Source organism: Phyllostomus hastatus, unplaced genomic scaffold (assembly GCF_019186645.2).
Source record: "Phyllostomus hastatus isolate PE091 unplaced genomic scaffold, TTU_PhHast_1.1 phas_scaffold_387, whole genome shotgun sequence".
Classification (NCBI taxonomy): Eukaryota; Metazoa; Chordata; class Mammalia; order Chiroptera; family Phyllostomidae; genus Phyllostomus; species Phyllostomus hastatus.
The window spans coordinates 1,654,905-1,674,980 of record NW_025334027.1 but is presented as its reverse complement, the minus strand read 5'-3'; the positions used below and the strand labels follow the sequence as shown (position 1 = coordinate 1,674,980).

Here is a 20,076-nt window from a genome sequence, read left to right as displayed (position 1 = left end):
AATTTGTTTGGAGCCCTATGGACCTTCATATCTCTCAACGTTTTAGAAGGTGTAATTCTTCTTTTTCTTCCCGTATGTTAAGTTATATTGTCTCAGTTGAAAATATTAGGACATGACCATATCTGAGCCTTTGACAGCAAACACCCCAGTGAGGGGCATCGCTCCCCAAGGATTTGCACTTCAGCTTTTACTTAATTATAAAACAAGGAATTGGAGCACAAACAAAAGCAAAGTCTATCTTTGTTGGTTTTTGAGGGAGTCAGCTTGTGGAAGTATCGTGGCCACGTTACTGTGACTGCCTTTCTCGTTTTCTTCTTCATCAGCCTCTTACCTCCCTGACGGGAGTGCCCTGGATCCCGATTACTACTTCTCCACCATCAGCTCCAGCTTCTCCGTCTCTCCGCTTTTCAACGGTGTCACCTATAAGGAGTTCAACATTCCACTGGAAATGCTGCGGGAACTCTTAAACTTGGTAAGCGGAGCGCTGATGGATAAACAGCCCACAGGTACATCAATCAGTAAAGTTGCTAGTGGTGTAAACCTGTGTTTTTTTAAAGAAAAACTAGGAGTTTTTCAGTATTTCGAATGAACAGCTTACTAGTCGTAATTCCCGGGTTGGAGAAGGAAGGAGAGCAGCGTTCACGGGGCAGCCGTGCAGCGTGTTCTCCTCTCACCCTCGCAGCAGCCGTTTGGGGGAGGCAGCCATGGTCCCTGTTTTAGAGGTAAGGAAGTCGGTGTCCGATACAGCAAGCATCCGTAGGCCAAGGGCAGGGTCAGTGTCCAGCCCAGGGTACCTGATCCTCTCTCAGGAGCTGCTCTGTTCAGATCAGTACAAAACCTAATTTTTTCCAACTTGGGGACCTTTGAAGGGGCTCTGTGGTGACATCAGAGAAGGCATCAGTGTCATTGCCTGAGTCCTGAAATGGACTTTGACCCAGGGACTCTGAAGTTGTTAGGATTCAGCTGGGATGCTTCGACACATTTGAGTGGGTGGCGGAGAAGACATCAGGACAGACTTCAAAGGTGAGACTTTCTGTTTTGGAAAGAACGAGAGAGAATGAGAACGACTCCCGAAAGCACGAAGCATGCACTAGAGAGAGCAGCTGTCTCCTCCTGTGTGGAGTGTGAGTAGAGGTCACTCAGAGAAAGGCTTTAGGCTGAGGATGTCAGGAGACATTAAAGCATGGGCCATGATTAATGGGGATAGAGCCATAACAAATTACTAAATAGCCTAGGATGTTATTGAAGTTGCTGTCAGGAAGGAAAACTCCCCCTAAACTGTTCCTCACTGGCAGTGTCCCAGACAGAATGGTAGCCTCGGTGGCCTGTGGCCTTCTCAAATGGCTCTCCTTAGTAGCATCTCAGAAGTCTCAATTAAAGGCTGAATGTTTCAGATCCTTCCTTTTTATTTATTATCTATCTATCTATTTATTTTATTTTTAGACAGGGGAAAGGAAGAAGAAAGAGAGGGAGAGAAACATCAATGTGTGGTTGCCCCTCGAGCGCCCTCTATTGGCGACCTGGCCCGCAACCCAGACATGTGTCCTAACTGGGAATCCAACCTGCAACTCTGGTTTGCAGGCCAGCACTCAGTCCACTGAGCCAGACAAGCCAGGGCATCAGATCCTTTCTTAGGGGAATTATTTTTTCCACTATATTTTAACTTTTCAAGGTTTCCTTCGAGGTAATATTTAATTTCTTCTCCCGGCATTTTTATTTGTACATTCTGAAAATGCCTTCTTAAAGTACTACAAATGGTGGGGGTCGGGGAGTGGGTAGCGTTTTCATCAGGTGATCCCACAGTTGACAGAACAGTTCATTGCTGTACCAAATGCTGGCATAGAGATGGATAGAAATAATCACTTCTATTAGAAATGTAAAATGTGTGCTGCAGTTTGAGTACCTGGGCAGCTTCGGAAGAGCACAGGGGAAGAAGGAGGAGCCGTCAGCTTCCGAGAACTGGCTGTGAAGGTGCCCTTGATATTTGGGAGGGGATTTGGATGAAGCGTCAGTGATGCAGGAGTCTGAAAGTGTTCACATCCTGGGAATGGGAATCTAATGTCAGCAAATTTGAGAGAGTTGGTACTTTTACTGTTTTTATGTCATGCCAATCTAGGTAAGAAAGGTTTCAAGTGGTAGCAGAACTCAGGGCATTTTGTGTGTATAGTTTGATATTTATATTGTGGCCTATTTTTCTATCATAGTTTTCACCACGTGGGCCTGTTAGGTAGTTTTGTCCATCAACATTTGTTCTTTAGAAGAAGGAGCTGGCGTTCCTGTCTCTCACGGTTTGTCAGGTGCCTCATGAGGTCTCGTTTCACTGACAGGTGAAGAAGATCGTTGAAGAGCCTGTTCTGAAATCCTTGGATGCAGTTGCAGCCAGCGTGATAGAGGTGAGTCCCTTCTGAGGGCATCACACTGAGATCCGCCTGCTGTGAGCCTCTGTGTGGAAGGAGCAGGGAGGGTTTGTGTGGGGGGCAGTGAGTTTTCAGCTTAACTTTCCTGGTCTCAATAATGTCACTTGAAAGCTTGCTCTGTGCTGGGCTCTTTTAAGTGTATCATTGCACAGTGTCTCTGAGCCGTGGTCAGTGTCTCTTTTCACTCATGAAATAGGTTTCAGGGGCTAGCTACTGTGCCCGTGTCACATAGTCACCATGAGAGCTGGGAATGCGATGGATCCTTCTGGACTCTGAAGCACTTCATCTTCCTTGCTCCTTCGGTGCTTTCAAAGCTGCTTCTCTGGGCTCAGTGCACACCCCCAACACTTTCTTTAGGCACATACAAGCCCTGGCTGTTATGCATGAGAGGTGTGTGCCTAGGGAACTTTTGTCTTTAATGTATTTGAAATGAACACCTGCAGCATTACTTACAAAGTTATTAAGTGTTGGTGTTGGGAGGTCTCAAAACCTCAGGGAACTTTTGGGTCAGTCCTCTTTGGAGTGTGGGGATCCAGAGCGATTGCCATTGCCAGCCTGATGGTTGCCGTAGGCGTGTGCTGGACCCAGGTTCCTTGTTAAACCTGGTGTCTTTCTCCCATCTGATTGTGAGACACAGTGCCTGGTACCACTGGGGCTCAGCTCTGAAGGGGGAGGGAGCCCCAGGGACCTTCCTGTGCCGCCTTGCACTTGCTCCCAGCAAGCTGTCTGCATTTGCCAGGTGTGGTTTCCTCTGGATCGGGTTGTGGCTGAAACACACAGTTCTATAACTCTGCAGGGTACAGTCTGGGCTGTCCTACTTTGTCTTTAACCTTCTTGCAGTCTGTGTCTTGCCTGTTGACCTGAGCTTTAGCTCTCTCACTGCTTGCTGTGTTGGAGGCCTCTTGTATTTCTTTGTCAGTGTGACCCAGGACAGCCAGTGGCTGGGCAGGCCGAACTCCTGCACACTTGTCAGGCCTGCATGCCCTCTGTAATGAAAAGTGTCCATCTGGGTCCCCAGGGGAAAGTTGGAGGTCAGTGGGGATCCCTTTTAGGGCTTATTTTATGAGTAGAAGGAAGGCTGGGAATATGGGACTCTGGGGCTCTTCCCTGCTATTGAACCAGAGCAGTTTGTAGTATTTTTGTTATGTAATTGGTACTTTAGTATAAAAGTCCATCTTAAGAAATGGTTTTGTTGCTTTAAAAAAGTGTGAAAGCATGACTTGCATTACTGAATGTAACACTCATTATCAGCAATTGCTAGCAGTTCTTACATGCTTATGTGCCAACACCGGGTAGGGCTTGACTCACTGGCTCATTGAATTCCACAGCAGTCCCCATTTACAGAAAGGGAAACTGGAGCTTTCGGGGTAAGGAACTTTAATGACATAGCCAGTGAGTGATGGAGCTAGGCTGCATTACCTGGGCTCCCTTCCTGGGCTCCTTGCTTGCAGTGACTTCTCCCCAGCTCCAGAGTCAGAGCTCCGGATCACCTTAACCAGCAAACCTCATCTCCTTATCTCTGTCCCACAGGGATGTCTGTAAAGCAGTGTAACTGGTGCCCACTGATGACACATTGTTAGCCCCAGCTCCTGGCATCACTCTCATGTTCTCCTTGCAGTTCTCATGCCTTTCACGTGACTCCTTCACTCTCTGCCAGCCTCACACCACAGGCCCCTTCCCTGCAACCTGACCTCCAACCTGCTGCTGATTTGCTTCCTCCTCCTTCTCTTCCCCCTCATCTGTATTTGCAGAGCACTTTTTCACGTGTCAAGAATTCTAATAAATGTGCTTTTCCATTAGAACAGTATCTTACTCACTGCCTTAGACCTTGTATGATTTTCCCTGGGAAAAAAATAGTGCTATATTTTAGATTAGATTGCTAAAGAGTAATTTAAAATGAGTTTTAATTACAAAACATAAACCGAGTCTGGAGGTTCCATGGCTGCAGTGTTTGTTGAATCCTGTGGTCTGGTGCCCTTGTTGTCCCTCTTCTCCATTTCCTATGTCCCTCTGACTTCAAAGACGGGGAGCTTTCAGCAAGAGGAAGTAGAGGGTGCAGGCAGCTGCTTACGCATGTTTGGACTGTGTGAGCCTCCTGTTTTCCTCTGCCTGATGCCTAAGACGGGGAAGAGAGTAATTGAAGGGCTCTGGTGGGTGAATCATGGTAAACATCGTTCCGTTTATAATGCTAAGTCACCAGTGTATGGATTACTTAACTGGGCCTCTGCATGAAGGTGGAGGCCCAGTGGAGGGTTTCTGTGCTGTGTTCATGTGCCTCTGCCTCCCCCGCAGGCCAACCCGAGCGCTGATCTCTACTACAGCACGTTCAGCGACCCCCTGTACGTGGCCATGTTCAAGATGCTGCGCGACACTCTGTACTACATGATAGGTGAGGCCTTGGCACATGTGTGTGAATGCGGTGGGACTAGGTTCAGGCCCACTGCCTCAGGTTTGTGCTTCCTTTCTGCTGGGGCACTTAAAAACACAAGCAAGACGTCATATTGCTGAAATATTGGAGAAAAAGCAAATAAGGAAAAAAAATCTGTCCATGATCTTATGCCTCTAGTGCGATCAATGATGGCTTTTTGTTGGGTTTGTTTCCTCAGGTGTTTTTGTGACATGGACACATTGTATTGTCCTGATAATGCATGCAGTTTGGTGTATCTAGTTTAGACATTTAAAAAGTACAAAAAGAAGAAAATGAGGTATTCATCTTATAAATCAGAGATAATATCTTAATAGTGTAGCGCACACACAAATTTAGCATTTCATTCCACTCTCCTTCATGCATTTTTAAAACATTTTTCCTGTGCTCTTTTCTTACCTTATTGAGCACTCTTCATACTAAGTTGTTTTGTTTTGTTTTGTTTTAATTTTTAGAAAGGGAAGGGAGGGAGAAAGAGAGAGAGAGAGAAACATCAATGTGCGGTTGCTGGGAGCCGTGGCCTGCAACCCAGACATGTGCCCTGACTGGTAATCGAACCTGCGACACTTTGGTTCGCAGCCCGCGCTCAATCCACTGAGCTACGCCAGCCAGGGTAACTGGCAGCTTTTTAAAAAATTACTGTTCACCTGTACAATCGTTATACCATACACCTTAAACTTAAACAGTGATGTACATCATTTATATCTCAATAAAACTGGAAGAAGATAGTAAATATAAAATAGATATATGTATATGTTACTGAAGTATTTCCTCATGCTAATTGTACCAGTTTTAGTGTGATAAATCCCAACTTATGTGTTTCATATGTTCAGGTTTTATGTATTGACTGCATAAAAGAAAGCATGGCTCTCGCTTTCCTGGGAACTGATCATTTGCTCTGAGTGCCAGGTGGCGTGTGTGTGGAGGGCAGCTGTGCACAGCCTATTCAGGGTCTTCCCAGAGGGTGCTCTTGGAAGCATAGCAGCCAAGCAGCAAGCATGTTCTTCTTGGGTTTTTGTTAGAGAAGGAAAAACTAGAAGTTCACAGCCACTGCCTGACTTTTGGTGCAGTTTCGTTTCCACCTGCAATTCCTACTCTCTTTCCTGCAGACCTCCCGACCACCTTTGTGAAGGAGATCCACGATTTTGTGCTGGAGCAGTTCAACACAAGCCAAGCGGAGCTTCAGAAGATTCTGCACGACGCAGACCGCATCCACAATGAGCTGAGCCCCCTCAAGCTGCGCTGCCAGGCAAACGCCGCCTGCGTGGACCTCATGGTTTGGGCCGTGAAGGACGAGCAGGGTGAGCATCAGCTTCTGCCATGCCCTGGACATCTGGTGTCTGCACCTGGGAGGGTGGTGATGGCCAAGGCCACAGGGCCTGTTCTCTCATTACTTCCTGCTGGTTCTTGAGGCTTTTGTGTGAGAAGTAGGAATTCAGTGCTGGTCTACGGTGAGCAGCAGAATGGGAAGCATGCAACAGACTTGCAGATGGCTGCTGTTCACAGGACACTGGAGACAGGAACGAGGGGGCTCAGGGCCAGCACAAAAAAGAAAGCAGTCACACACTGTGCAGAGTGGTATTTTCACAACAGTAGCAAAGAAGCAGAGATAAGCTTTCAGTTAAGCACACCTGCCTCCTAACATTTTCTGGCGTAACCTGTCAATATTAATAAACCCTATAGGAAAGTGTGTCTCTGGGGTTTAATGAAATTATATGATTAATTGACGAATGGATATTTTGTAAATGTTGGCTTTGTTAATCGTTTATACACTCCCCTGATTTTTGAGTTTAGGTGCAGAGAGTCTTTGCATCAAGCTGTCTGAGAAGCTACAGTCCAAAACCTCCAGCAAAGTCATCATCGCTCACTTGCCCTTGCTTATCTGCTGTCTGCAGGTCAGTCTCACAGATACCCGGGAGACTAAGATCCCATCAACAGGGCCTTCTTGTTGTGGTTGGCACACCAGCAGCAGAGCCTTAGCTGTTGTCTCTAGGAACTTGAACTAGAGCCTGCTGTGGACACAGTTCACCACTGAATAAGGCTACTGCTGACAGGAGGCTGGGATTTCGGTGACTGGGCCCAGGAACAGCTGGGTCCTCCTTTGAGGGGAGGCTGCCCAGTATCTGCCAGCCAGGATGTTCTCAGGCATGCAGGTGAAGGGTTGCAGATGTGTGCCAGAGGGCCTCCTGGGAGGACGCCTCCTGACATCTGCAGTGCTGGCTCCCTTGTGCTGAGACTTTTCATCTGTTGCCAACCCCAGTGACTCTAGGTCTGGTGTTTAGAAAGCGTGTTTCGGACCCCATCTCCCCTGATTTACTTCAAAGAGAAATGGGCACACTTTAATGTGTCTCCCTCTTAGGTGGGGAGAGTTGAGACCATCTCCCTTTCCTGTCTTTGTGCCCCATGGTCAGGTAGCCCCTTGGGAGCTTTGACCTTGGACGTTTCTAGTCAAACTTTGGGTATTTGAAGGGTTGAGAGCCTCACTGCTCAGCCAGCCTTTCCCCGGGCTGCGTGACGGGCCAGTGGTGTTTTGCAGGGTCTGGGCCGCCTGTGTGAGAGGTTCCCGGTGGTGGTGCACTCGGTGATGCCGTCTCTGCGGGACTTCCTGGTCGTTCCGTCCCCCGTGCTGGTGAAGCTCTATAAGTGTCACAGTCAGTACCACACAGGTAACAGGATGTCGGCCCCTGAGGCCACATCTCCAGCCCTCAGCCCTCGTGTGCCCTTGAGGTGCCGAGAAAAGGACCATGCGATCATGTGTCAGCCCAACACGGTGTTGTGACTCAACACCTGGGGCTAGGCTGTGCAGTCTTCCTTCTACGTGGGCTCCCCGCCCTCCTCCTCCTGTTTCCCACAGCCTTCCCCCCAGGACCCCTTGGGACCCCAGACCTTTCCCTCTGCCTTCTCATGTCCTGTGCACCTGCCACCCCTGAAGGCCCCTCCCTGGTCCCACTTTTTTTTTCTTGGCCTCTTCTCACTGAGGTTGTCTAAAGTGTGAGTTCTTCCTGTCCCAGACACTGAGCCAGGTCTGTCTGTACACAATCTCACGTAGTCCCCTTGCCCCAAGGGAATGTACCGTTTCTACAGACAAAGCCCAAGGCCCAGAGCAAATCTGGTCACTTGTAATGACTGACAGTAATTAAACAACCACTGCAAGCTTGGGCCCCAGTGCAGGGGAGGAGGGTGCAGCTCATCCTCCCCACAGTCCTGTGAAGGTGTACATTTTATTCTCCCACAAAGGTTATAGATCAAGAAACCCAAACTCCTAGCACCTGAAAGACTTCCCCAGCCTGGTGCAGAGAGGGGTCCCTCTGGATCTAAGGCCCCTGCACTCTCCCTTGCCCCCACCCTTACCAGCTTGTACACATTAGCTAGATAACCCTCTGGGTGGGTGCCTGTGGGTGCTCATCAGCCCTTTTGAACCATTTCTTAAGAAATTGTTGTTTTATGTGTTTATCACTTTGTAACCTAAATGTTCTTTCTTTCCATTAATGCACGTTTGTTTCATCCTTCCTGTTTTCAGACCCTTTTGTTTCTTAAATGTTTGGTCAGATCTTTTCAGATTGATTGCTATTATAAGTTAAGAATGACTAGCATATTATTTGGTTTTGAATTACAGACAGGGAGGTAGAAAGTGACAAGCTTAGCCAGGTACACATTTGAATTTTTACCTTCAGTTGCTGGCAATGACATAAAAATCAGCGTAACCAACGAGCATTCTGAGTCGACCCTGAGCGTCATGTCCGGGAAGAAGAGCCAGCCCTCCATGTACGAGCAGCTCCGAGACATTGCCATCGACAACATCTGCAGGTGGGAGGCTGGGCTGGAGGGGCAGGTGACCGGGAGGGAGGAAAGGGCATTTCAGACAAAATACACTCATACAAAGTAAGAAATGTTTATAATTTTGTAAAGCTTGTTTCTGGTTGTTCTAATCCTGCACTTGCTCTATAAAGAGGAATTGTTACATATTTTTAAAAAATAAAACTTTCTGACTTTTTAGAAAAGTAGGAAAAGAATTATCCATTAGGCTATCATCCAGAGTGACATTTGTCATATTTTCTTTATTTTTTTCTGTATAATTTTTAATATAAATGATCAAGTGTCACTTTGTATATCGTTGAGTGTCCTATGCTGCCCAGACCTCTGCTACGTGAACTCTTGCTATCTAAACTCAGCAACCAGATCTGTCCTGATTTATGTGACAGGCATCTCGCCCTCTCTGAATTCCGGCTCCTGGCTCTCAGAAGCCAGTTCGAGACAGGATCTCACCCCCCCGTCTATGAGACTCCTACTCTTCTCTGCCTCTGAGGCCTGGCCAGCCAGATGCAAGAGTAGGAGACACCTGATAAGATTTTATCTTCTTAGGGCTTTTTAAATTTCCCCTTTTCTCTAGGACATAAGCATTTATCCATGCTCTGAAACCTTGCTATATAATTTTAATACTCCCTCAGCCATTTCAAGATCATCTGTCTTTTGAGTCCATTGCAATGACTTTTGTTAAGGAACAGTCCAGGAAATTTTAAATTGGAATTTGGGTGAATATAAAATTCTGAAGGAAACTGTTCTGAGCAAAACAATGAAGTTACTTTCCCCAACTGAGATATTATCAAGTGGGCAAAATCTGCAGCAGTTCTTTGAATTCATTCTATGTAATGACTGTCATTCAGATTTCTGGGACAGAATGTTCAGAGCATTCGTTCCTCTACACTGTAAACCTGAGAAAGGGAAAATTAAAACAAAACATAAAACATTCATCTGTGGTTGTGTTCCTCATGCCGTGTGGGTTTCCCTGCTGCTCAGGTGCCTGAAGGCTGGCCTGACGGTGGACGCAGTGATCGTGGAGGCCTTCCTGGCTAGCCTCTCCAACCGGCTCTACATCTCCCAGGAGAGCGACAAGTACGTCCCATCCCACGGGGGCAGCCCGTTGCTCTCTTCAGTCTCAGGGGGGCAGTGCCATTGTGCACCCCTGTGCTCCATTCTTGTACAGTGTGGGTTGTGCATTGGATTGTCTGTCTTGGACCACTGTTTGGGAGCAGGGAAACATCTCTGTCTTCCCGCCTGGTGCCCAGGACTTTGGTTTCTGCTGGTGGTTAAGGATCCCAAGCTGTCACTGTTAGATGAAGGCTTCGTTTGAAAGAGCGTGACAGTGCTTCGGTCCAGGTCCAGCTTCGGGTTCTGATTCACTGCCGTGTGCCAGAGGACTCCTCCCCAGGTGTTTCTGTTGTTCCCTCCCCTAGGGATGCTCACCTGATTCCTGACCACACCATTCGAGCCCTGGGACACATTGCAGTGGCCCTGAGGGACACCCCAAAGGTCATGGAGCCAATTCTTCAGATCCTGCAGCAGAAATTCTGCCAGCCCCCCTCCCCTCTTGACGTGCTAATCATCGACCAGCTGGGCTGCCTGGTTATCACCGGAAATGTAAGGAAGGCCTGGCTGTGAAACCCGCTTACCCTGAGCAAGCTCATTAAACTCCTTTGACTATCAGGAATGTAAAAATTACAGATTAAATCTACCCTGCAGATCAGCTGAATGCTCACAACTGGCTTAACACTGAGCAGTGAGGTTTTCTTTAAAAAAAAAGAATAGCATAATGATTCCGTGAGTTCTGAGGAAAGGAAGTTTAGACTAATTTCTTACTTATGAATAGGATCTTGCTTAATAATAGGATTTAAACTGAAGCTATTTTCTTTTTAGCTTTTAATTTGAGGTTTGCTTAAAGTTTCAGGCATAGATGCCCTGGGTGGTCTTTAGGCCTTTCTCATCCATGATTCCAGGAGCTTTCCCTCCTGCTGACAATAGAGGGGCCTTTTCTGTGTTCCAAGGAGGGGCTTTCAGGAGTAGGCACAGCATGGTAATGGTGTCTCTTGCTGTCTTCCAGCAATATATTTATCAGGAAGTGTGGAATCTCTTCCAGCAGATCAGCGTGAAGGCCAGCTCTGTCGTGTACTCGGCCACTAAAGATTACAAGGACCACGGCTATAGGTAATTCTTGGGGCCCCATTGTCTCTTTAGATCGTGACAGTATTTAACTCCCTTTGAAAATGTGCGGTTTGGGAATTTGCCTTTTAAACAAACTTTTCTTCCACAAAAGAAAATGTGCTGCATATCAGGGCGTACAGCAGGTGAGAAATGAAAACCCTGTATCCCCACCGCCTACAACTGGTTAAGCTCAGTGCTCATGACCGTCCCCACTCCAGACGGGCTCCAAGTGCCCACCCAGGTGACCTGTTTTTCCATGCAGCAACACGTCGGCCATGCCCTAAACATTCCTCTGCGTGCCCTTTAGTGGCCCCATCGTTTCCCATTGTAGAGCAGTGCTGCGATTTATCTAACCAGTCTCTAGCTGGGGCATTAGGTAGTTTTCCAGTTTTCCTTCTGGCAGGTGCACATTGAACACCTTAGTAGCTTCATATCTGTGAGCGTCTCTGATGCTTTCCTCAGGGTAGATTCACAGGCAGAATTTGGAGGGTCCAAGGGAATGGTCATTTTATATCCTCGAATGTTTGAAATTTGTGTAATGTCTGACCATTACCTGGGAGACTGAGAAACACTTCCTTGTCTGTCCCTTCTGGGAATGTCTTAAGGATAGGGACATGCTTTTCTGTGTTTGGAGGATCTCGCGAGAGTTCGTCAGATCAAGGATAAGAGGAAAGTGGAGTCAGGAGGACAGAAGGTTGGGCAGGGAGGAAGAGATGTTGCCCCTTTACTGGCATGTCTGTTCTCCCCTCCTGACCATTACCTCCGACTCAGTGGACGAGAGTGTGGCTGTGTGCCTCAGTTTCCTCATTCATCAGATGTTTCCAGGTGTGTGGGAACTTGAGATCGTACATGTGAAACCTCTTGATAATTGGAAGCCTTCAGCGCTGTTATTTCTTTGCCTTCTCACTGCCACCATCACGAGCCCAGGCTACTAGGACAGCTTCTGGAGTGGGGTGGGGAGGTGGCCAGCTCACCTCCACTTCCTTCTGTCCATCCTTCCTGATCTCTCCAGTGACACTGAGTCACAGACCAGAACACCTCTTTCCTACATTGTTTCCCTGAACCTCCCCTGCCCTGTCTTTGCCCTGTTTTCCTCTGACCCTGGCGTCTGTCTTGTTGCTCTTGGCCCTGCTGTGTTCCCATGCCTACCCGGTTTTCAACTTTTGACTCAAGTTTCCTCTTCTTCATAAAGCCTTTTCTGATATTGCCACCAAAAGTGATTTGTTCTCTTCCTCACCTGCAGAAACACTGCCATTCGTTTGTCCTCATCCAGGAATTTACCCATCTGTGAAATGGGTGCCTTTATCATGGCTGCCATTTGCTCCAGAATTACTGGGGTCCGGATGGTGTGCTTAGTGCTTCATGTAAAGTTTAATTCCTCCTGCACCCTAGGAAGAAGGAATTATCCTTGTTTTACTCAGGGAGAAACTGAGGCTCAGAGATGCTGGCTGCTCACTCAGGTCACAAAGCATAGAAATGGCAGGTCTGGCTGCCCCCAGGGCCCACAGAAGCCTGGCCAGCCTGGTTGGTTCACCCCATCTGGTTGAGGGGGCATGTCAGCTTCAAGTCTGGCGTTTACATGGGGCTGATGTGTGTGATCCCATGGCAGGTCGTCCCAAGACCACTGAGCACTTCCTAAGTGTCTGATGACAGCTGATACTAACATCAGCCCAGTGTTGGGAAGAAGCTGATCATCGGTCAAAAGTTTTAGGGTTGAGCCCTGGCTGGTGTGGCTCAGTAGATTGAGTGCAGGCTGCGAACCAAAGGGTAGCCAGTTCGATTCCCAGTCAGGGCACATGCCTGGGTTGCGGGCTGGTTCTCTAGTGGGGGCCACCTGAGAGACAACCACACATTGATGTTTCTCTCCCTCCCTTCCCCTCTCTCTAAAAATAAATAAAATCTTAAAAAGGAGAGTTTTAGGGTTGATAGTGATGAATTAAGGCTCTCTGTAATTTGAAGGGAAAAACAAGGTCCACCCAGGAAATGCCTGGAAATACTTCCATTTTTAATTATGTAGTAGGCCCTTGGCACTCAGAGGGAACTGTCCTGAACATTTCCAAGTTCGAAACAGGCATATTCCTGGAGCATAAAGAGTCCCCTGAGGCCCTTAATACAGGGGAGGTCACAGTCATTTCTGCAGCAGCTGACTTCCCGCTAGGGACCGTTGTTCACAGGGATGGTGTGTTCATCTCCTCTGGAGGGCTTCTTTCCTCACAGATACTGAGAGGGGGCAGTGAGGCTGGCCGAGGAAGGTGGAGTCAGCCTGCCTTCTCCCTGCACAGGGTTGGGGGGAGTGGTGGTCCCTGCCTCATGGTGGCTGTCATTTCTCTCCCCCTCCCCAGGCACTGCTCCCTGGCGGTGATCAACGCCCTTGCTAACATCGCGGCCAACATTCAGGATGAGCACCTCGTGGATGAGCTGCTCATGAACCTGCTGGAGCTGTTTGTGCAGCTGGGGCTGGAGGGAAAGAGGGCCAGCGAGAGGGCCAGCGAGAAGGGGCCTGCCCTGAAGGTAGGGAGGAAGGTGGCCCGGCGCCCTGTTGGCCAGGGCTGTGTCTTCAAGCGCCATCCTGGTTGACATGGCGCTTTTTTTTTGTTAAAAGATTTAAACACATCCGATGTAGTGCAAGAACAAAGGGGATGAGGTTCTTTCTCAGGGGTGCTGACAGGGGTGACGGGAAAGGGTAACTTCCTTGTCAGATAACATCCAGCTTGTGGCAGCCGCCTCCCCCAGTCTAGGGTGATGATGAGGTGACAGCAGACTACTTATCACTCCCAACCCCATCTCTCCCTTCTTGCACATCTGGTAAAGTGCAAGAAGCCAGGGGCAGGAGGCTGTCAGCAGAACACAGTGACAACCCGAGGAGGCAAGTTCTGGCCTAATCTCAGGCTATCCAAGGGAGGCAGTTCTGCGGGGGGAGAGAGCATGTCGGGTCTCAAACACCCAGAGACACAGGTTGGAGAAGTTGAGGCAGGTTAAGCCTCTTATTCCATCACCTCCCCTTTGACATGTCACGTGGGTGCCAGTCCCTCTAACACGTCTCTACCCTCTTCCTCCTTTGTGTCCTCTCAACTCTGCTCCCCTCCTTCCTCTGCTCTAGACTGTTACTGTTCACCTCCTGTGTACCTGGGGCAGAGGTCAGCCACCTTTTCCATGAGAGGCCAGATCGTGGATATGTTAGGTGCTGTGGACCACATGGTCTCTTTTGAAACTACTCAGGTCTGTCACAGTAGCATAGCATAGCAACCATAGCCATTAAATAAATGATGAGGGGTCTTGTGCTTTCATAAAACATTATTTCCAAGCACAAGTGGTGGGTCAGATTTGGCCACAGTCTGCAGTTTCCCAGCCGTTGTTCTAGGTGCCAGGGTTACGGAAGCAAATAGGCAAGGTGCCTGCTCAGTGGGAGATAGTGAAAGCAAAACTGGGCAGTGTGCTGAGGGTCGTGAGGGCCTCTGAGGAGGTGACAGCTCAGCTGGAAACTGAATGAGAAGGAGCCCTGTGTGTGAAAATCTTGGCTGAGAGGGAGTAGCTTATGCAAAAAGGGACCCTGAGGCCCTTTGCTCTAACTCAGCCTTGCTCTGCCAGGCTCCCACCAGTGATCTGGGTGACTGATTTCTCAGGTTACCTGGGTGGTGCGCTGAGAGACCCATCCTGATGCACAAGATACAAGGTCATCCATCGTGTCCAGCAGGGCCTTTGGCCTTTGGCAGCAGGTTGAGAGGGAAACTCTAATGAGGCAGAGGCACTCAGCACTGAGAAAGCAAAGGCTGTAGCCTGCCTAAGGGGTGTGTCTGGAGCCATTCTTCTCTTGGCTGGGAATTGCACCTACATGCCAACAAGGACACCCCTCGGACCTGTGGGCTGCTCCCCTCTGCCTGCGCTTACGAGCTGGGGATGGAGTTTGTGCCCAGGGCAACTTGGGGATCCTGGGGTACAGAGCTGTGACTTCTGTTCTTTGCACATAGTTTCTATCTACCAACCACGCAAGGTGAATAGGCGAGTATTTATTGAGCCCCTGCTACAGTTGAGGGGTGTGAAGCACTTGGAACAATGCCTGGCTGGCATGCAGTGGGTGCTGCACACCCTCAGCTGCTATTGTTGTGTAGTTACAGACAATAAACTGAATGTGCTTGGGCACGTGCTTCCGTGATCTGATGTACCGATGAGGGCTGTAGCTTAGCCACATTTGTGTTGTCTAGCCAGGGAGCTTCCCTTTCATTTGGTTGTTTTTAAGTAATCCCCAAATTTTTCCTGACTTAGAAAGAATATATGTTTATTGTAGAAGAGATTCAGAAACCTATAAATAATACAGCAAAAAATACTCATAATTCCTCAGCTCAGATCTAATCGTTAGCATTTTGACAAATTTCCTTCTAGACTTGTTATGCAAATATATTGAGTATTTATTTTACATCATTAGGGTTTATTTTATATAATTGAATTATAACTAATTCGTAGTATACTCTTAAATCTTGATTTTTTTTCATTTAACATTTTTTGGATACTTTCTGAGGTGACTAAACAGTTTACAGAAAGTTGTCTTCTTCAGAGTGATACTTAATCATGCAGGAGTACAGTGATTTCCGGTAATCATTCTACTGCTTGACATTTGGGTTGTTCCACTATTAAAATTATGCTGGATGAGCATCTTTATACATCTCTCTCTCTTCCTGTATATACCCCTCATCACTTCTCTTTTTTTTTAATCCTCGCCTGAGGATATGTTTATTGATTTTAGAGAGGAAGGGAGGGAGGTAGGGAGGGAGAGAGAGAGAAACATTGATGTGAGAGAGACACATGGATCATTCGCCTCCCGTGTGCACTGGACCTGGGACTGAACCTGTAACGTTTTGGTGTAGCAGACAGTGCTCCCACCAACTAAGCCACCCAGCCAGGGCTCTCACCACTTCTTTTAGATTAGGGAATTCCAGCTTTGCACAACCTTATGTCCTTTTTTTAAGATTTTATTTATTTATTTTTAGAGGGGGGGAAGGAACTTTTTAAAAAGAAACACATGCTTATCATTGACTCAGTTCTGTTCTTTCCTAGGCATCTAGCAGCGCAGGGAACTTGGGCGTACTCATTCCTGTAATAGCTGTGGTAAGTGTTCACGATTGAGTGGTTTCAAACTCTAGATTATGTGCTCATATTTTGAGTGTCGCACAGTGATGCACAGCAAATTCCTTAGAAAAATGCTGTTTTGAGGTGCCAGTGATTCTGTAGACGTGACTGTGTTTTAGTCACCACTAGCTTATCTGTAATTATGCCATAGGTATGTGCCACGGTGGCCTCACCACTGTACTCCCTTTCTCTGAGCCCTCCAGACTGTCCTCAGCAGGCCGACCAGGGAGCCCACTTCAGTTCCCTCCTGCGTTGCTCTCGGGTCTGCGGTCTGACTCTGGGTTCCTCCTGGGTCTCACATTCTGCCGTGGTGCCTCTAATACAGGTGGGCACCCACTTTCGAGTCCTCCCAAGCCCCATGGTCCTCAAGCCTTGAAGCAGCTCTCAGTGTCCCCTGGAGCACATTGTTGGCCCAGCACACTTTGGGGCACAGCCCCACCCACCACTGTGCTGGGCAGCCTTGGTACAGGCCCTGCCCCTCCCATGGCACTGTCTGGTAGAGAGCCCGTCTCCATCTTTTCCTGTCTCAACCTGCGGCCACTTCTCAAATGATTTTGATAAAAGGCGTTCTTCTTTCTCAGTCATTCTCAACTGCCAGTCCTGAGCCAGGCCCACCTTCTAGTTAAGCCCTTTCTTCTGCCTTCCAATTTTTTCCCACCTGCCCCCACCCCTGGCAGTTTAAGTCTCGAGCACCTACATGTGTGTCCCTTCACGTGAACACCGGAGGGGCTGACCTCTGAGCCGCTGTGTGACTCAGGCATGGAGGTCAGGCAGGCAGGTGGAGAGGCGCCTCTGATCTCCGCAAAGCACTTTCTGTACTTAGTGCAGTCTGGCCCTTCCTTATTCTGATCTGGGGCTTTTGGGAGGTTTAATTTTAACTGGCCAGGATGGATGAAAAACAGTAACTGATTGGTTATTCATCCTTTACCCTTAAGATGACACATTGCATTTTGTGGGGCATTCTGTTTCCAGTTCCTCTTCCTTCTGCCTGTCCTTTTCTGTCCTGTCCCTCCCTCCGGTACGTGGCAGGTTCAGGAAGGGAAGCAGAGTTGATTGTTCCCCATCACATCTTTGGCGGCACTCATCGTGCTGAGGAGACGAGGGTGGGCCCTGTGCCGCAGTGACTGTCCACGCTCCCGTGAAACCTCACAGCCCTCGTCTGTGCTCGGGTGTTCTCCCACAGCCCTTTGAGACCGGACTCTTTCTGCCGAAGTATTTTTCATCAACACCCTTGTTGGTTAACTTTTAAAAACAAATGTTTTCACTTCACACTTAATATTAACCAGTATACAGTTGTGTTTGGGCAGTGTCCCTGTACATGGGCCCTTTGTTTGACCGGGAGGGAGAGGTACGAAGTCCACAGTAGTCCATTGGCTTGTTGAAGGGGAGAGGGGCCAGGCGGCAGGTGCCACAGGGAGCAGGTTTTGGCAGACGGAACAAGCCTGAGCGTCAATGACACTCACATCAGTATACACCAGAATCCTGTGACACTCATGCTTATCAAGTCTTACAGTGCTTAGCTATTGTCATTTAGAGTTCAATAAATTAATAACAGAAACTTAGAGGAGGCATTTAGCACTTTTGGGGAGTGATGGGTGGTGAGCTTGGCTTAGGGTCACAAGGGCCAGGGTGGAACCCCTGATCCTGCGTGTGGGTCCTGAGCGAGCGTCTCAGCCTGTCTACACTGCCCTGCCAGCAGAGCTCCTCTGAAAGGCAGAGGTGACCCTCCGAAGTTCTGGCCGAGTCAGGTAGGCGGAGGTGTCAGCAATGATGGGCTAGAACATACTTAAAATATGATTGTTTCTTCTCCTGCAGTGACCTTTTGCATGAATATGGAATAAGTATTATAGTTTTAACAAAAGTTAATGGTTATAGTATGGGGGAGGAAACAAATATTTGATTCTGTTGCTCAACAAAGAGCACAGAGATCATGGGTTCTTGAATTTGCTTTCTGGTTACCCCTTGGACCTACTAGGAGAAACTGATTTCCAAAGTTTTTTTTTTCTTTTAATGTTTTGTGGTTCTTTCCTTTTTTTTTTTTTTAAGAAAAAGATAACTCTGTTTTGGATCTTTTGATAATAAAGTATCCCAAATTACTTTGTTCAGTGGAAGTGTCAGTGGGTTTGGGGCTGGAAGCCAGGGTGTCGGTCCTAATGCAGCTGTTCACTCATTTATCAGTGACCCTGGGAACCTGGAGGGAGTTGCTGGGGGCTGGGTCTTGTGATCTTTGAGGTTCCTTCCTGCTTAGGTTTGGTAATCTTTGCTCTACAACTTCATGAATAATATTTCTTCAGAAATATCACTGACTAAATTGCTTTTCTTAGTGTCTAGCCCATTAGTTGATTAAGCATTTTGAAAGTTCAGTATTGCTTAGAGGGCGGATTGCTCTATTGTCAAGAAGTAGTGATTTAATAGCATGTTCCTGCTGCTTGAAAAACACTTGTGACCTTGACTTGGAGCTAGTTGACCTGTGCTACTAGTAGTAGGTTGTTTTCTCAGTGCCTATAAAATGAGGTTTGTGGACTAACAACTTTTAGGTCATGGACCACTCTGAAAGCTGTGCCCTCTCCCTCCAAAAACAAAATGCATCTGTGCACAAGGGATAGCATTTAACCTCAGGAAGTTACGTGGAAGAGTCCAAGCCAAGGCCTGCCTGTTAGGAACCCTTGGGCTAGACACTGGTCTGAGGTGAAGATAGTCATTTTCATCTTCAGGAAGCCCTTACCTAGCTCTTGTTAACACTAAGCACAGATCTAAACTCTTTCCAAACATTAACTCACTTAATCCTCCCAACAACTCTGTAAGGTAGGTACTGCTATTATTCCCACTTTACAGATGGAGAAGTTGAGGCACAGAACTTGCCTCAAAGTCCCACAGCTACTAAAAATGTTAGATCCAAGATTCGAACCCAGGCAGCTTGGCCCAGGGTTCTCTGAATTAATACTTCATTGCCTTGAAAAATGGGTCAGCTCGTTTCAGAAAGAGGGGATCCAAGGGCATTCTGAGTGGATATAAGAGAATGAAAAGCATGCAGAGTAGAGGGCCTTGACCTTGCAGATGCCCAGGCTGGTGCCCGTAGAGGTTGGGTAGGAGACAGACATGCCGAAGGGCTAGGCAGAGTTTTTTGAGGTAGCTACATTTGGGAATAGGAGGAGCAGGAGGAACCAGCAGCAAGATGAGAAATGTAGGACAAGCACCAGAAAAGAACAGTGTTGAAGCAAAATGGAGGAGGAATTCAAGGAGTGGGTCATTAGCAACCTCAGGTTGACCTCAACCCTGTACTGGTTCGTAGACAAAGGCAGAGGTAGGTTTGGGTGCAGGAAGTTGGGAAGGGAGCATGCAGAGAGGGTTAGCAGCGAAAAGCAGAGCTTGAGGCAGATCACTTTACCTCTATGAGCCTTAGTTGTTTCTTCAGCTGTAAAAAGGAGGCAATGATAGTTCGAACCTGTCAGGGTCCATGTGAGATAACCCTGGGCACACGCATCACAGCGCCCCCTACACTGAGGAGCACTAGGTGCTCCCCTTTTGCTGTCCCCTTGACCGGTATTAGTCTCATTGGGTCAGAGGCCCTCTGTGACAAGACTCCACACATGACCCTGGAGTCAGCCCAACCTGCACTTGAACCCTAGCTCCACCACTCAACACTGCAGCGGCATCTTGGCAGGTTTCAGCACCCTGCTGAACCGGATCTCGCTCCTCTGTGGAGAGAAAGCCTAACTGTGGCGGTCACAGTTGGATAGCCACATGCACAATGCTTGTTATGCTCTCCCTGACACTGCCCATCATCCCCAGCGCTCTTGAGTTCTGAGCAGCCTCTTTGGATTCCACTTGTCTTAACCCAGGTAGCAAAGAGTCCAGAAATGTATTCCTCAGATTTGTTTGCTTTATCAAACCAGACAGGAGCACATCTGAGAGTCTCCCAGTGTCCAGGGTTGAAAGCCAAAATGTGCCCCACATAAAGACTGACATTTCATGTTAAGGGACTTATCTAAGAAAAAGAAGATCAAAACTATGAACAGTAAAATGACAACAAACTCACAATTATCAACAACTCAACCCAAACAAAAAAACTAAGCGAACAACAAGAACAGGCACAGAACCACAGAAATGGAGATCATATGGAGGGTTATC

The 20,076-nt window shown here is 47.9% G+C and overlaps 1 protein-coding gene across 1 annotated transcript in view; it reads left to right on the top strand.

Moving 5' to 3' along the window:
• PI4KA (phosphatidylinositol 4-kinase alpha) overlaps positions 1-20,076 on the top strand; it is a 100,847-nt gene that overhangs the window by 24,656 nt on the left and 56,115 nt on the right. The window contains exons 8-19 of the mRNA XM_045819751.1: positions 324-472; positions 2,328-2,393; positions 4,710-4,806; positions 5,952-6,143; positions 6,637-6,737; positions 7,379-7,508; positions 8,517-8,649; positions 9,640-9,735; positions 10,077-10,260; positions 10,721-10,824; positions 13,164-13,332; positions 15,874-15,924. Of these exons, the coding sequence (XP_045675707.1) occupies positions 324-472; positions 2,328-2,393; positions 4,710-4,806; positions 5,952-6,143; positions 6,637-6,737; positions 7,379-7,508; positions 8,517-8,649; positions 9,640-9,735; positions 10,077-10,260; positions 10,721-10,824; positions 13,164-13,332; positions 15,874-15,924 (1,472 nt within the window). The remainder of the gene's footprint in view (positions 1-323; positions 473-2,327; positions 2,394-4,709; positions 4,807-5,951; positions 6,144-6,636; positions 6,738-7,378; positions 7,509-8,516; positions 8,650-9,639; positions 9,736-10,076; positions 10,261-10,720; positions 10,825-13,163; positions 13,333-15,873; positions 15,925-20,076) is intronic.